Source organism: Pundamilia nyererei, unplaced genomic scaffold, assembly GCF_000239375.1.
Source record: "Pundamilia nyererei isolate P.nyererei 1_Seehausen unplaced genomic scaffold, PunNye1.0 scaffold00087, whole genome shotgun sequence".
In the NCBI taxonomy this organism is placed as follows: Eukaryota; Metazoa; Chordata; class Actinopteri; order Cichliformes; family Cichlidae; genus Pundamilia; species Pundamilia nyererei.
In genome coordinates, this window is record NW_005187488.1 from 1,441,338 (window position 1) to 1,457,712 (window position 16,375).

At 41.5% G+C, this 16,375-nt stretch overlaps 1 protein-coding gene across 5 annotated transcripts in view; it reads left to right on the plus strand.

Moving 5' to 3' along the window:
• Positions 1 to 16,375, plus strand: part of smarcd3b (SWI/SNF related BAF chromatin remodeling complex subunit D3b) — a 55,684-nt gene that overhangs the window by 38,051 nt on the left and 1,258 nt on the right. For 3 of the 5 annotated variants that reach the window (XM_005738866.1, XM_005738864.1, XM_005738867.1), the window contains 9 exons: positions 2,021 to 2,143; positions 2,269 to 2,394; positions 3,063 to 3,158; positions 10,112 to 10,213; positions 10,505 to 10,666; positions 12,181 to 12,278; positions 12,759 to 12,894; positions 15,665 to 15,787; positions 16,213 to 16,314. In XM_005738866.1, coding sequence (XP_005738923.1) covers positions 2,021 to 2,143; positions 2,269 to 2,394; positions 3,063 to 3,158; positions 10,112 to 10,213; positions 10,505 to 10,666; positions 12,181 to 12,278; positions 12,759 to 12,894; positions 15,665 to 15,787; positions 16,213 to 16,314 — 1,068 coding nt within the window. The remainder of the gene's footprint in view (positions 1 to 2,020; positions 2,144 to 2,268; positions 2,395 to 3,062; positions 3,159 to 10,111; positions 10,214 to 10,504; positions 10,667 to 12,180; positions 12,279 to 12,758; positions 12,895 to 15,664; positions 15,788 to 16,212; positions 16,315 to 16,375) is intronic. The other 2 variants (XM_005738865.1, XM_005738868.1) reach the window with 1 other exon arrangement.

Sequence of the window (16,375 nt, forward strand, 5' to 3'; positions counted from 1 at the left end):
GGGAGGCGCAGAGGGCCAGGTGATTATTTGTTATTTCCAAATGAGATGAGGGAGGATGAGGGGAACAGATCTGAAGATTTTGGGGCTTTTTTTTTTTTAGGGTTTCATTTTGCTGCTTGGACAGCGGCTCATTGATTTTCTTTTTTGAATCGGCGTAGTCAGCGGGATGTTGAAAAGACGCAACCACAAGTAAAACTGAAGGAGGCAGCAGAAACACCATGCTGCCACAGGTGAGAGTCCGTGCCGGCTGTGGTTTGCATCCCGTGCTCTCGGTTTTCGGCCCCGTGCCATGCCATGTCCTGGCCAGCACACAGAGCGCTTTACAGATCTGGAGACTGAGAGGTTAGGTCTTATCCCCTGACATAGCCCAGACGGGGAGATAGCTGCAGGCACAGCTGGGGCGCCACTACACAATAATGAGTCAGGCACGGGGAATGTCTGCCACACTCCTCCGTCAGCTCGGCACCTCGGCCCGGTGAAAGGGAGCGAGATGGAGATAGAGAAGGAATGAGAAGCACAATGAAGGCAGCCTTTTAGAAAGAAACGTGAACGAAGAGGGAGGGAGGAACCGTAGGAGCATGTGTGCCCAGCTTGGTGAGCAGCAGCCCTTGATGCTCCGAGGACTTTCATCAGTATGGTAATGCCTGAGACTCCTGGCTGCTTGGCTGCACGGCCTGCATCTAATTTTGATCCCCTGGTGTCACGAGGCTGGTGTGGACCACCACGATAATGAGAGACTGTGGAGCAGTGGTGGAGTGCATTCAGGATAGTTGGGCTTTGTTTGAATATTTCATTGTCATGCCACTCCTCAATTCAAATTCAGCGGGGATAATGAACTTCAGCTTCAGTTCGTTTGCAAAAGAAACGCTTATAAAACACATTAGGTACTCTAAAAAATGCCAACTTTATGTACAAATACAGTCAGATAATAAAAAATCGTACTTGCTAATTTTCATATAAAAGAGCCCTATAGTGCACAAACCTTTTAAAAATGTAAAATACTTTTTAAATAATTTAGAGGTTCAGACAGTTGGGATGTGTGCTCTGTGTATGTTACATTTGCAAAGCCAAATTTAACATCATCACTCAAGGTGCTGTAAAAGTCAAAGTTCAGACCCCAACTTGCCTAAAATGTCCTGGATGGATGCTAAGAGAGCTGTGCATAAACAAATGCCCGCAAACCTCATTAAAATGAAGCAACACTGTAAAGAGGAGTGGCCCAAAATTCAACCACAAGGATATGATGGACTGATAACTGTTATATAGAAAACAGTTACTTCAAGTTATCACTGCTAACATTGATTCTACAAGATACTGACTTATGGGATGTACTTAGTTTTTCACACATTGCTTCTCCATTTTGGGTTTTTGTTAAATAAATAATTAAAATGTATCACAAGTCATGTGTTGGTCATCTAAGGTTGTATTTTTTCAATCTTAAGAACTGATAAAGACCAGATGATTGTCCTGATACTTAAAGCCTTAGAATGACCGTGCATTAGCGTTAGCTGCAAGTGGGCTCACTCGCTTAGCTAACTAGCTTCAGTGCATTATTGCTGTTTTTCATAATCTGGTAACTTTATTTCTTTCCCACCTATTCTTATCTTCATTTGTGTGTGTGTGTTTTTTTATCACCTTATATGATAAGCTGCAGTATTGTTTTACGCTAGCAGTTAGCTGTATTTTCTGGAGGCTTTGTTTAAAGTTCTCATTTTTGTAGTGTTGTTCTATGCTAGCAGTTAGCCATATAGCCATATTTTCTCCATATTTAAAGTTAGAGTGGAATAATATGGGTTTTTTTTCTCTAACCTTAAAGCTTCTTAAAGGTTAAATTACAGGATACTGAATGTAAGGGGCTAAAGTAGACAACAGACCCCCTACCAGCACCCGCACCAGAATAGACAGCTTATCAGCTTAAATTCTTTAGTGCTATTTAGATATGCAAAGAAAATCTTACTTCTTAATCCAGGGTGTGAAACATTATCTGATTTTAACCTAAGCCTGTCCTCCCTCTGAGCAGATCCGTGAGCTGGTCCCTGAGTCTCAGGCCTACATGGACCTGCTTGCATTTGAGCGCAAACTGGACCAGACCATCATGCGCAAACGCGTGGACATCCAGGAGGCCCTGAAGAGGCCAATGAAGGTATCGAAAAGAAATCAGGACTCGGGACAAACGAGAAAATGCTGTTTAAGGATAGTTTTGCAGTTCAAGGAGAAACAGACAGAGATCTCCCTTTAAACTGTGTTATTGTCATGCCCTTGTCCCAGCAGCAGAAGCGTAAACTGAGGCTTTACATTTCCAACACCTTCAACCCTGCCAGACCTGACGCAGATGACTCTGATGGCAGCATTGCGTCATGGGAACTGCGAGTAGAGGGGAAGTTGCTGGATGATGTGAGTTTGCTTTATTCATAGTCAGGCATGGGTTTAGTTTTAATACAGTCCTTTTTTTTTTAAAGGAAAATAACTGAATACTGAGCTGTCGCGGCTGGGTGTAGATGAATTCAGCATGAGTCAAATAACTGCTTGTCCTCTAAAATAATAACACATCTAAATCATCCCGGTTGGTATTAAAGTGTGCCGCTCTTTGATCTCGTAGTTGCTCTCGGTCGTCTTCGGCTCGGTAATGATGCGCTCAAACGACTACGGACAGAAAAGTATCGTCTGGCTCAGAATATGAAATGAACGACTGATGTTGAGAAGAGCGTCTTGAGGGACCGCGAGTGTCTTAAAAGCAGAAGGTTTTTGCATTTTTCTTGTGCCGCGAGCTTGACTGCAAAAAGCTCTGATGTTCTCAGAGCAGCGGCACAAAGCATTTAGGTTTCACAGACCACAAATATTTCTGGTTGAGCTCGGAGGAAGTGGACTCTGAGAATGTCTTGCGTCTTTCTTTTTCTTTTTTCTGATCTCACCCCGCCTCTCGTGGGTTTTTGATGAGTAATGTTGCTATAAGCAAAGACATGGCAACAGTAGTTTGCGTTTGTGAATCTGCTTATGCATGTGTGTGACTGATTATGGGTCTTAACCGACGTCTTTCTGATTGCTATCTGTTTGCTCTGCAGCCGGGGAAGCAGAAGAAGAAATTCTCTTCGTTTTTCAAGAGCCTGGTGATCGAGCTGGATAAAGACCTGTACGGTCCCGACAACCACCTGGTCGAGGTCAGCTCAAAACACAGAGGAGGAACCACACACTCACCTGCGGAATTTGCATTGATCTCAGAAATCATCCATTTTTCAGATCAATAAATGGATGAACAGCAGCTTTAATTTTACACTTTTACCTGCACAAAACACGAAAGTAAAAACACACTTTTTGCTCTACTGCAGTGGATTTTAAATGTAACAGATGTTCACCTTCAAAAGGGTCCCCAGTGTCTTTCAAGTGCAAAATACTCAACCTTGCAAACCTGAAAGCTGATTTTCTAAAAGTGTGTGGTGTCCGCTTTCGTGTAGAAGTTCACCCTGAAATCACATATACGTGTTTTCCTTTGGCTTGTATCGAAATGTATCCACCTGCATGGTTTTGGTGTGAGTTTTGTAGTCATATCAAGCTTCACTTGAATATAATGAAACTAGATGGTACTCACCTTGTGGTCATCAAATCACCTAAAAAGTCTATTAGAAAAACTCAGAGTCAGGGCCGGTTTCCAGAAATCACCAGGCAGCGCTCACGGTAACATCGCTGTACCAGTAACATTGTAAAACATATATTAATAATGATAAAATAAACATGGTTACACCTTTATTATTATTATTATTATGATTTTTATGTATTTTTTGTAATCACAGGTAGTATTAGTGTCTATTTCAGTGAACTCGAGATCGAGGTCAGAGGTCAAGTTTGCATGTTGAAGTATCCTTGGCTAGGATACTGAACCCTGAGGCCATGTCCACACTAATACGTTTTCGTTTGAAAACGCATCTTTTTCTCTCCGCTTTGGCCGTCCGTCCACACTGAGACGGCGTTTTCGGTCAAGGAAAACGCTGCGTTTTGAAAACGCTCTCCACAGCGGATACATTCGAAAACGCCGTTTTTGTGTCGCGGTGTGGACAGCAAACCCGGAGCTTTTTCGAAAACTATGACACATTTTAGTCATGTGATGCAGTCATGTGACCAATCAAACTAAGATAGCAAAGGGCATTATAAACGGCAGACAGAAATGAGGCAGGTCGAATCGTCTTGCATTTCACGCATGCGCAGGACTGGAACGTAGGCGTTTTCGGCCGTTTAAATGTGGACGACTGAAACTATAGTGTGGACGCAGGCGAAAACCCAGAAGTTGTTATATTAATGTGTTACACGATTTAGAAAGTTATGCAAATGGAATATTTGTTACAAAAATGAGATAAACGTGTAAAAATGTAACAAAGGCTGTGAAGCAGGTCTTTATGTCTCTGTCCTTGTGACCTCAGGGCTGAAACACATGCTGGAGAAAGTGTCTCTGTGCCTGCCTACGAAAGTGTTGCAGAGTTTGTGTGGGAACATTACTGCTGCTGAGTTTTTAAAATACGTTTTTCTGGCACTTTTAAACCACAAGGTAGCGGGCTTTTAGTTCCATTATATTCAAGACAAGGCAGACTTTTCTGCAGCGTAGTGGCTGAACCAAATAATGGACTGGAAACTGGATTTAAAGGTACACAGGATAAAAGTCCACATCTCAGTTTTGTTGATCAGGGTTGCGGTTGCACAGAGGGTCTGAAAAAAATTCAGCAAAGGAGAAAACAGAGGTCAGCGTGCACAACAGAATCACTGAAACTTTAAAGCTTGAGCTGTAAGGTTATGCATACATTCACTGAGTAAATTAGCTGATGGGACACAGGAAGGAAGGAGCAGCAATAAAACAAGAAAAGGAATTTCAAAATAAAGCAGGAAATTAAATTGGTATATAGGTACTTTATTACTGCATAAAAATTATGCAGTCTAGAATACTTTTTAAACAACATATTTAAAATAAAAGTGCCAGAAGCTCAGTGTGAGGGCCTTATACCGTGAGAGTGCAAAAATGAAAACAGAAAATACAAATGAAGACAAAGATGAATACGTAATATGTGTGTGGAGGTATCTCCAAAGCTATCGAAGCATATTTCCTCAACGGAAAAACACATTTTTGTGCCATCTGTAAGTGTAAATTTGGGGTTAAGTATCTCAAAATTTCAACGTACTAATTCAAACTTGCAGAGAAAGAAGTTGAAAATTTGACTTATAAAGAAGACGCCCGAACATTTTGACTCATAGATGGGGGAAAAGTGTTTTTCAGTGGAGGAAACAAGCTTCCAGACCAATGCTGAGCACCAGAACGGTAAAGACAAACAAACGGCACAAAAAGGCCAGAAGAAAAATGTGCACATATGATTTTGGACTAAAACGGCTCCTTTAAGAAAAGCCACTGTTCTTGCACCCACATCGGCCAGACACAGTTCAGTTTTTCACATCTATCTCCCTGGAAAGTAATTTTCCTAACTTTTAAAATTTAAAAGTATTTGCCATGCAAAGATCTACAAGTTTTGCATGCTTTGCTTGATGTTAACACTACCTGCAGCATTACACACAACCCCCACACTCACAGTCCTTACACTTCGAAACGGTCTGTCCCTGCCGCCTGATTTATGGAGTGCATGTGTGCAGCTTCTCTTTGTGGCAGACCATTCGGATGTTGAACGAATTCGCTTCCTGTCTTAGCTGTTGTTTCTCGCACCCCTTGGCAGACAGCGTGTCACTTAAAACACACAAAAACGAGCCTAAGTGCTTCTCTTCGAATGTGTGTGAAGAGTAATTGCAGTCCTTAAAAACATATGCACTGTTTCGCCGCTGTTACTCGCTGCGTTCAGGTGACCTGCAGCTCACCAAGTAGCTTGTTACCAAAAAGGGCCTTTAAGAAGCCATTTTAGCTTTTTACCCCCAAACAGCACAGCAAGCATCTGTTTATAGCCACAAGGACAAAAATAACAGACATATAATGTACTGACACTTTAAATAAATCCTGCAGATTTTAAACTGATTGATTCATTCAATTTGAGCGATGTAATCTGGATAAATGGCAGCAAATCCAAACCAGAAGATATCTGATAACATCTGCTGTGAAAACGTTCTGTTAACTGAACCTCCCCAGTCTGCCCTAATACACTCCTTTCTGCTGGAGGCTGTTTGACATGTCATAGCAGGGTAAGCACAGGTGTATTTAACGTGTTATTCACACACACTTTGAGTTATAAAAGGCTAACTAAAAATGTCGAGCACTGCTATGATGAATCTACGTCAAATGTGGCAGCTACCAAAAATAAACACCTGACCGTGGCGGGTAACACTAGAGACCACAGAGTGTTGTGTGTCTCTACAAAACTTGTAGTAATAACTCAACCCTGTATAGTTATTACAAATCAATCAGTCAGTCGGTCAATCGGTGTTGCCCACCTGACAATAACGTCAATTTAATGATGAAATGCAAAATTTTACCTTTTTATGATGAGGTTTTCCAAGTTAAAGGCCCTCGGAGTTCATTTAAAAGTCAGAGCTTTTAATTTGAAGGGTCATATGATCATGTGGGATAGGTGTCTGATCAATACGAGTGAAATCAAACTAAAGGATAGCAGGCTTTTCTTATAGCCATGATTCCTTGTGTGTCAAAATAACATTCTAATTCACACTCACAGTGAATTCACTACACAGTGATTTGTAGCTTGGAGGGTTTTTTATTTTATAGGTTAAAGAGCACCTCTAATAAAAACCTAATGATTTTTTTGACTTTCTGTAATATAGTTAAGCTGTTAGTGAACCCAGCTCATTTACGTTCAGTAGCTGAAATGAAAACACACAGAAAAGGATGGTCAGTTTGTACCTATGAGGCAACCAGGAAGTCAAGAAATAGTCCAGTGCACAACCCCTGAAAACCACAGCTCAGAGTTTCTTAGCTGCAGCGCAGTGTGTCGATAAGAAAACAGATTTGTTCAGCGTGCTGTCTGACAAATAAGCGTAAGCTTGGATTATGAACACAAACTTCTTTGGATCCTGTTTTCACGACCGCCTGTAACAATAAATCACTTTTTTTCATGTAAGACTTAATTTTAATTTCCTTATGTGGGAAAAATTCAAATTTTTGTCCCTTAAAATGCAATGAAATGCATTCAAAGGATTCCACTAATTACTCCTTTGAACGTGACTGCATTGGAAAGTCAATAAAATGCAACAAATTAGTTTTTCTTTATTCATTTTTTTATTGGTTTTTAAGTTGAAGATGTCCAAATGTGCACGTTCTTTAAATTATTGTGGTTTAGTAACAATGCAAATAGATAAATACTCCCTTGTAGCACATTTGTAAATGATGAAACTAGAGCCTGAGGGCACTCTGGTGGGCAAACTATGCAACATCAACACTCAAAACACGGTTGAAGGATGTTTCTCTCGTCTTTTTGGAATTTATGTTATAAATGCTGATACTGATATATCTATCAGCATTTATAACTAATATCGGCCTGCTGATATATCAGTCACAGTGTAGATTCAATTTCCGATGAAACTCCACAAGGACTACAAGAACCCGTTGATTAATAATGATCACACAGTGCTTTTGCTTCGGGCTAAAGATGGAGAAGTTGCCAGCATCATTAAAGCAGCACATTTGATTGGCTGACAGGCCAGGTCACACCCCCAGGCATGTGTGGCTACACTAAGTGGGGGTTTTCTCTTCATAGCCGAGAGGCTTGCTGGACGAGGGTTTGCGGTAAAAAGTGAGCAATTGCATCAGACGCTATATTTATAGACAGTGAAGTAAAGATAGCAAACACTGCAAAAATTTGAAATCCAAATTAGAAATGGGCTTGGGTTTTTTGTGGTTGCCATCTTTGACCGACTTTTCATGTCGTTGATTAATAACGTATCATTAGAACGGCTTGTTTTTACCTTTATAAGAGGCTTAATGTGAGAAAAGCATCAGTCTAACTGTTGGCAAGACAGCTAATTCAAAGCTGAGGCAGTTTTCTGAAGTGAACTCTAATGCTGTTTAATCTTCTCAGCCAGTTTGGACAACGTTCACAGCAGAACAAAGGAAGGTCTTTGCTGTCCATTAGTCTTGGAAGCTCCACTGATTTGTGTGAGGCTTTTGTATGCGTAGCAGAAATCATTGAACCTTCCCCGTTCAGCCGTGCAGTCAGGGTCAGTGACGACCTCTTGGTCGTGCAGTCCAGAGATGTTCAGTGAAAATTTTTATCTTGTCACGTCTGGTTAAATCTCGTGGTACAATAAGCCCAGCTGACCTGCTGCTTTTCATATTCCCGTTGGGTGCATTCAAACTAAAACAGAGTGGCAGAGTGGATTGCCCTCTCTCTTCTTCTTTTCTGTAACAGCAGAAAGGAGATGGGTTTTTAAAATTTCCAACACACAAGGTTGTTTAAACATGCGAGAGCCGGAGAAAACAACTGCTTACTTATTAAAAACAACCATTAGCTGCCCTTCACTTTGTGTCCTCACATAATGTGCCGACTTAAAAAAAAACACTTCAGGACTTTCAAAGTGAAAATTATGACTTCTCAAGGTTCCTCTTTTTAAGAGGGTGTTTTACCCAGGCGCCCAGGTGCTTCTGTTTGAATGACTTTCAATCAAAAGAATTTTGTTTCTACCTTGAGGTAAAATAAGCACGTAATGTGTTCTGAATCAGCCAGTGGTTGCAGGAAAACATCACTTTGGATTGCTTGCCAGGGTACTGCAAGACTGAGTGTTAAAGTGTTTTTCTTTTCTGAGTGGTTAAAGTAAAACAGAGATGTAAATACCATCAGAGGTTAGATGCGGAAGAGCTTCTGAAATGCAAAAACGACTTAAAGACAGAATAATATTGGCATAGTTGCACGTGACCAGGTGCTTATGGAATTTTTCTGCTAGCGATAGATGTTACTATGTCTCCAGAGGTTGATAATATTCACCCTTTCTGTCTTGTGCGTGGTTAGTTTGCAGATATTTAAGCTAACCTACTAACCTACTAAATTAGTGCTTCTGTTTAAAAAAAACAAACCAAAAAACATGCTGTTAGATGACCTAAACACTGAAAACATCCTTGTTTTCTGCACATTTGCATTTGGGCCCCAATTGCATGCACCCACACAGGGCCGACAGCAGTTTTGCCCTTGGGGGCCCCGAAATGAGTTTTCTATGGGCAAACCCAGTGTGCACTACCCATAGAAAACTTATATGAGGCCCGTGTATGCTAGCCCATGTTTGACCCACGGCATAGCTTTGCCTTTTTGGACCCCCAAGAGGGAAATCTGTGGCCTGGCCAAAGAAAACCCTCCACTCCACTATCAGCGTCGATGAGTTGCAAAAAAAAAAAATTCACCTTTACCTTGTTGTGAGGGGGAAACTGTCTATAGAGGCCAAAACGGTAAACATGGAAACGTGTTTATTTCTTCTTCTGTGGCGCAAGAAACTTTTGGAGACACCCTCAAGTGGTCACTAGAGGAACTGCAGTTTATGGCTCTTCAGTTTTCAGTTTTCACTACCCCACAAAATCATGCCTGAGGATGTGGCTTACAAGAGCTGTGGCTCAGGTAGAGTATGTCTGCTAATCTGAGGGTTGGTGGTTCGGTCCTCAGCTCTTCTAGTAAAACCATCCGTGGGCAAGATACTGAACCCCAGGTTGCCCCTGATACATTCATCGGTATGTGCGTGTTACAGTAAAAGTGCTTAGGTGTAATTTTCATAACATTTAATTCATTTAAATAGATTTAAAGGTCATCAGGTGATCTCCAGCCTTAATGCAGCACAGCTCGTGTCCTCTCTTAAACCAAAGTCAACAAGAGATTCTTTCCACCGCTTCTCACAGGCATCCTTTAACGATTTTCATGAAATCTGGACCATTCCTTGGCATTGCACATGTTAACTTAATTCTTTTTTTTAAACTACATTATTTTCATTTCTTATGCCTACAAAAATCTGCTATTGTTATTTCAACTTCATGATGGCTCTATAGTAGAAGTCGGAGGAATACTTCAGTCGTCTGGTAGTTTGATTTGTTTTGATATACCTTTATTAGTCCCACAAGGGGAAATTTCATAAGGCTGCCGATGATTAATAAACCAGCTGAGTTTGGTTTGGTCAAACTGTGGCCTTCTCTTTGCTCTTTCAGTGGCACCGCACGCCCACCACCCAGGAGACGGACGGCTTCCAGGTGAAGCGGCCAGGAGACGTGAGCGTGCGCTGCACTCTGCTGCTGATGCTGGAATACCAGGTGAGGGCGGCACGCCGTCTCGCTTCGATGCCCATAAATAGTCCGTTACTACGCCGTGACTAATCCGTGCCTTGAAATCAGCTGTTGTAGTGACAACCTGCAGGCCTCACGTTGCCGATAAACACCGGCCTGCACAAACATTACAGTCCATGTAAGACGCAATTTAAACCTGACATCTGTTTCCAAGCCGGGAAAATACGATAAGGGTGAATGATGTGATGGAGCTGATGTAAAGCCTCTGATGTGGGCGGCTGTAGAAAGTGCTGTAATGTGATTATGTTGTCTCCGCAGCCTCCCCAGTTTAAGCTGGACCCTCGCCTGGCTCGCCTGCTCGGTATTCACACTCAGACTCGCTCCTGCATCATCCAGGCCCTCTGGCAGTACGTGAAGACCAACAAGCTGCAGGACTCGCATGACAAGGAGTACATCAACTGTGACAAGTATTTCCAACAGGTGTGGACTCCTGCTGTTGCTGAAAATATGATCGCACCAGGGCAAGATGAGCAGTATGTATATAAACTCCACCAAAGCAGGAGTCTTATCTTACAGTTTTGCGGAAAGGGATTTGGATCAGCACCATAATTGAACTGCTTCCTCCTCTGCGTGCGCTCTCATAGTTTCATAAAATCTGGCTCAGTAGCTTCTGGGTAGTCAAACAGCAGCAATCACATACCTCCACCTCAGCTCTCGCTTTGGCAGAGGAACAAATGAGCGCTCCATATTTTTATTCTTAGATACTACGAAAGTAGCTTTTCCATGTGTTCCCCTTTCTCTGACATTATGTTTAGTGTTAGCTTTCATGTCTCTGTCATAGGTAGGGTTATTCTGGTTTGCTTTTAAAGCTAGTTTTCCTCATGTGTCTTATGTTGCTTTTACTTCCTGTTCCTGTTTTACTTCTGGTTTTCCTTTTTTCCCTTTTGTGGGATCATGTGTTTTCCAACCATGCATTCCTGCGCTTTGTTTTATGGTTTGGGCTTTTTTTCCAGTTGTTCTGGACTAACTCTAGACTTTGGATTTGTTGGTTCTTTTAATAAGGCTCATATTTAGTCTGTTCCATGTTAGCTCTAAGTCTGTCGGTGGAGTATCACGAGCTATGACATCATACAGAGCCAAGAGTAGAAAAAAGTAGTAGCTTTGTTGCGAAGTGGAAAAATTTAGGAACCACAGCATTAACATCAGCACAAGAACTGTGTGCCGAGCGCTTCATGGCATAGGTTTTCCTGCCCTCATCATAATATGTTCTACTTTTTTTTTCTGGCAGCCTGATTTCAACTTAGTAACTCAACATTTCAAGTTACTTCCTCAATTTCATGTTATTTTCTTATAGGTTTGTAATAGTAACCCCGAATTCTCCCTTCTGGTTGGCATAAAATTTTCAAAACAAGGTTCCAGACCTCCTGGACACAGCTTTCTGTGTCCGCAACTCCATTGCGGACACAGAAAGCTGGAGACCCAGTAGCCGACTAATAAATCAATTAAGCTCCAGTGAAGGGAAATCTTATTGTTTCACCTCACCTACATATTTTGGACAACTCTGTTCTTCCAGCTTTGTGGGAACAGTTTGAGAAAGGTCCCTGTCTGTTCCAGCATCACTGAGACGGTGCACAAAGTCCGTAAAGGTACGGTTGGATGAGTTTGGTGTAGAAATACTTGACTGGCCTGCACAGAGCCCACCTTTGAGATGAATTAGAATGGAGTCTGGAAGCCAGGCTCTCTGGTCCAACACCACTGTCTGACCTCACAAATGCTCTTCTGGATGAAATTTCCACCGGCTTCCTAAAAGAGTGGACACATGTACTGACAGATATAGCTGCAAAGGGAGCACCAATTTAGAGCGAGATGTCATAAAAGTTCCTGTATGTGTAATGTGTAGGTGGTCCAACGCTTCGGTCTGTCTCGTGTATGTCAGAAAATAAGGAAGAAGCATAACCGGTTCACTTTAAAAGGAAAGTTATTTTTATTTTTAGATTTTTGACTGCCCTCGGCTGAAGTTCTCTGAGATCCCTCAGCGCCTCACCAACCTCCTCCTGCCCCCTGACCCCATCGTCATCAACCACGTTATCAGGTAGATTTTCCCCCTGTATGAAATATGCATCACAGAAGATAAATAACGCAACCAAGTACTAACTGAGAAGCATCTTTACACCAGGCTTTGCATATTTATCCTTGCATTAGTACAGGAAAGATGCTATTTAAAGAGATATTAAATTCAAATAGCTTTATAGTATGAAAATGTGTTTACCTTGAAACCTCCTACTGGCTTTTTCATTATAAATAAATTAAGCACGGCATCATTTACCATTTTTAAAAAAAGAATATTTTAAGGCCAAACAATGTTGAACCATTACTGGGTGAGTTCACACCAGAGTAATGGGATGTGTGATGCAAGCTTATTATGGGAGGTTATTGTTTTCTACACAAAAGAAAAATAAGAAAATAAACTCTTAATTTGGGAAATGTGTTGAACGGACTTGAGGACTCCCAAGTGGATTTATTGAAAGCTTCCTCTTTTTAAAGATGTGTCTCACTTCACATTTTCTTTCAGCGTGGATCCCAACGACCAGAAGAAGACGGCCTGCTACGACATTGACGTGGAAGTGGACGACCCCCTGAAGAGCCAGATGAGCAGCTTCCTCCTCTCCACCGCCAACCAGCAGGAAATTGCCTCACTCGACAACAAGGTGAGATCACCATCGTCGCAGAATACTCTTTCTCTGTATAGCACACGTCTTCTTTCGTGTTACACACTGTGTGGTTGAAGTTTGGGAATAATTCACTTTTAAGCTAACAAAGAGAACGGTTTTATTGTTGCAGTAGTTTGTTTGCTGTGGACTTCTCACCCAGCTGTGATAAGCGCGAAGGCTGTTATTTATATTTTTCTGACAGATTTTAACTTTATAGCCGACATTGTTGTTGGAGCTGAGCAGGAAGGAAGGGTGGGACAAATAACCAGAAATACACGTGACAGAAAACACACTGAGAACATGTACTGCTGCTCGAGACCCAGTTTTCTTTGTCCAGCTTAAAGCCATTTTATATATTACTGTGCAAAAGCCTTGAGTCACCCCTCGTTTCCTTTATTTTGAAAAATGGAAATTTGTGCAGGGATTTATTGAAACGTGCACACACTTTTTTATTCCTACAGCTTCTTCTTTTGTCCTCCACCAGTTTCTTTAAATTTTCAGCTAATCCTATTTTATGCCTGTCAAGCTGTGGTATCTCTGGCATTTTTGCAGCTCAAGAAATGGAAACAAAATATGTCTTTTTATGACAAGCTGCTCATTTAAAATGGACTTTTTGCTCAGTTGTCTGTTATGGGTAGACACAACATCAGTAAATTTTGGTGCCTTTTTGTGCTTGATTGGTTCATAAGTCGGTGTTAAGTGGCTGAACAAGGGAAAGAAATTCCTATGAAAAAGCTCAGGTACAAGAATTGGACTGAAACTGGGTGAAATGGCAGTAAATGCCTGAAGAAAAACCTTTGAAAGACTTGAAAGCTGGAGAGCTTTTCCTCGAGATTACTTTAAACATTATAAGAAAGTCTGGCTCCTTAGAAGTAAAGTACCAAGAAATTATAGGTGAGTCAAGTCTTTTGCACAGTTGTTGTATCTTAATAATAGCAGAGAACCTATTTCTGAACTTCTGAGAATGCTCTTGATACTGCATGATGCAAGTCTTGCAAACGGCATTTCCACTAACACAGTTGATTTCTTGTCTTCAAGCTTCCTCCTACAGTCCAAACGCATACTTTAGGTAAAATGATATTTCTAAACTGGCCGTGTGGATTGGTCACCTGTCCACGGTGTATCTAACTTCCTGCTCAGTGACAGCTGTTACGATACTCTCCCGCTCCTCAGCGACCCTGAAACAGACAAGCTGTTAATGAGATGGATGGATGGGTGGATGGATGGATCAATTTCCGTGTTCACCTAATTTAATTCGCCATTTTTCTAATACCAAGTAGAGTGTCAGAAGACATACCAGTGAGAGAATTATCAAATACAGGCCCGAGTCAGCACGAGTCGGTATGTTTTTATGTAAAATAATCAATTAAAGTGACCTGTAAAAGCACTGAAGGATGGATAATCATGAATAATGAGTTAACTCCCTGGTGCTGGTGTCACATGTTTCTGTAGCAGGAAGAAAATATAAATATTTATGACCTTGATATTAAAATTCAACACTTTTATCAACATTTAAAACCTGCTTTGTTTTCAGAGTTATGGTTCTCATTTTACCTTACTTAACATTTTGACCTTTAAAGCGTAAAAATACTCTCACGTTTGTCTGTGATGGCTCGAAAGCTAACCATAACTCCAAATATAGGCAACAATAAATTTGGGGAAACGAATAGAAAAACCATCCCCACTGACACACATTAAAAACTACTCACGTTTCCCCAAAAAGTCCGAAAAGATGGATGAAGCTTCTGGGTGTGAAAAGTGAAGGTGCTTAAATCTTCATTCTTCCTAATGAGCAGCAGGGGGCGACTCCTCTGGCTATTGCAGAGAAGTCAGTGTTATTTCCCACTTGATCTGTGGTCTCAGTAAACACCTTCCACACAAGTTTATGGGCTCAATCGCAGGTTGCAGACCAGGTTGAACTTGGTGTGGTTTTATTTTGAAAAACTACGGTCCCATCAGAGTGAAACGACTACTAACTTGGGACCCTGTGAGTCCAGAGCGTGCAGTGTTCGCAAAGATGGTTAACGCTAGAAACACTCAACTTGAGACTTAACAAATGAACACTACCTCCATCCTTTATATACAGTGTGTATTTTTTCTTACATCACGAGCCACCTTCATACACCAAAGTACCTTTAAACTCACCAGAAATTTGGTTAAAATGGTGAATTTTAAAAAGATAAGAAAATGTGTAAAATCCTTCGCCTTTATCGGGTGTTTAGATTCCCTCGGTTTTATATTTGATCAATAAAATTCAAGAAAACTTGTAATACAAGAGAATACCTGTCAGCATGTCACGAGTCAGTTGAGGCAGATCAGTGAAAATTTACCCTACTCGCCTTTCCAGGTGGGTTAGACTTCGGGATCTTTATATGCAGAGCCTGCCACGACACAAACAAATGCTGGGATTTTGTTCCCTCCCGCTCTTTGTCATGGTCAGGTTTTTTTTTTCTCAGGCAAACTTATTTGTTCTCAACTTTCCCCCACATTTTATGGTCCTTCACATTTATTCCCAGGACATTGCTGTCATCTGTGAGTTCTTGATAAATCACTGAAAAATTCAGTCTGCTGTTAGCCTCTGTGCTGCTGAGGTCGGCAGCTTCGGATCAGAAGTCTCCGTCCTCCTCCCACTGTTAGATAAAGTCAGTTTTCCTGAGATATTTTGCTTTTCTTGCTAGATATTGTATCATTTTCACAGGATAATTGCAGCGTCAAATGAACAAACAGCAACAGCGCTGTGACGTGTGATGTGTGTGTTTCCGTTCAGATCCATGAGACCATCGAGTCCATCAATCAGCTGAAGATCCAGAGGGATTTCATGCTGAGTTTCTCCAGAGATCCCAAGGGCTACATCCAGGACTGGCTCAAATCCCAGAGCCGAGACTTTAAGGTTGCACACTTCTTTTCATATCTATCAAGCCTGCATGTTAGCCGACAGACGTCCTGTGGATGTTGAATGAAAGTGGAAAATAAAAAGCAGAAGAATTCATTAATGAAAATTAAAGAAACTAAAGGGGGCGGGGGGTCATTTAATAGTGATGATTTGTCTTTGGCTGACATTTTAATTGCACTAATGGGTATTCATTTGCTTTATTCAATTAATAACTATAATTACTATTTAGCAATAAATGCACAAACTAAAAGCCCAAACCCAGCTGGAGTGCCCTCAAGGCTTCAGTTTGGCAGTTTTTGAGATGAACTATCGGGAGAACAAGCGGCTCGATCGCTGCCCGCTGCAGACTTCATAGATTATTTTGTTAATTAATGCTAAAAATAGACCTGCTTGTAACGGCTTCGTCGTCTCTTCGGCCGCAGTTAATGACAGACGTGGTGGGGAACCCTGAAGAGGAGCGGAGGGCGGCGTTCTACCACGAACCCTGGTCCCAAGAGGCCGTCAGCCGCTATTTCTACTGCAAGGTGACTTGCGGACACCTTTACCTGCAAGCTCTGCTTCCATATGTTCGCATGACAGCAGTCA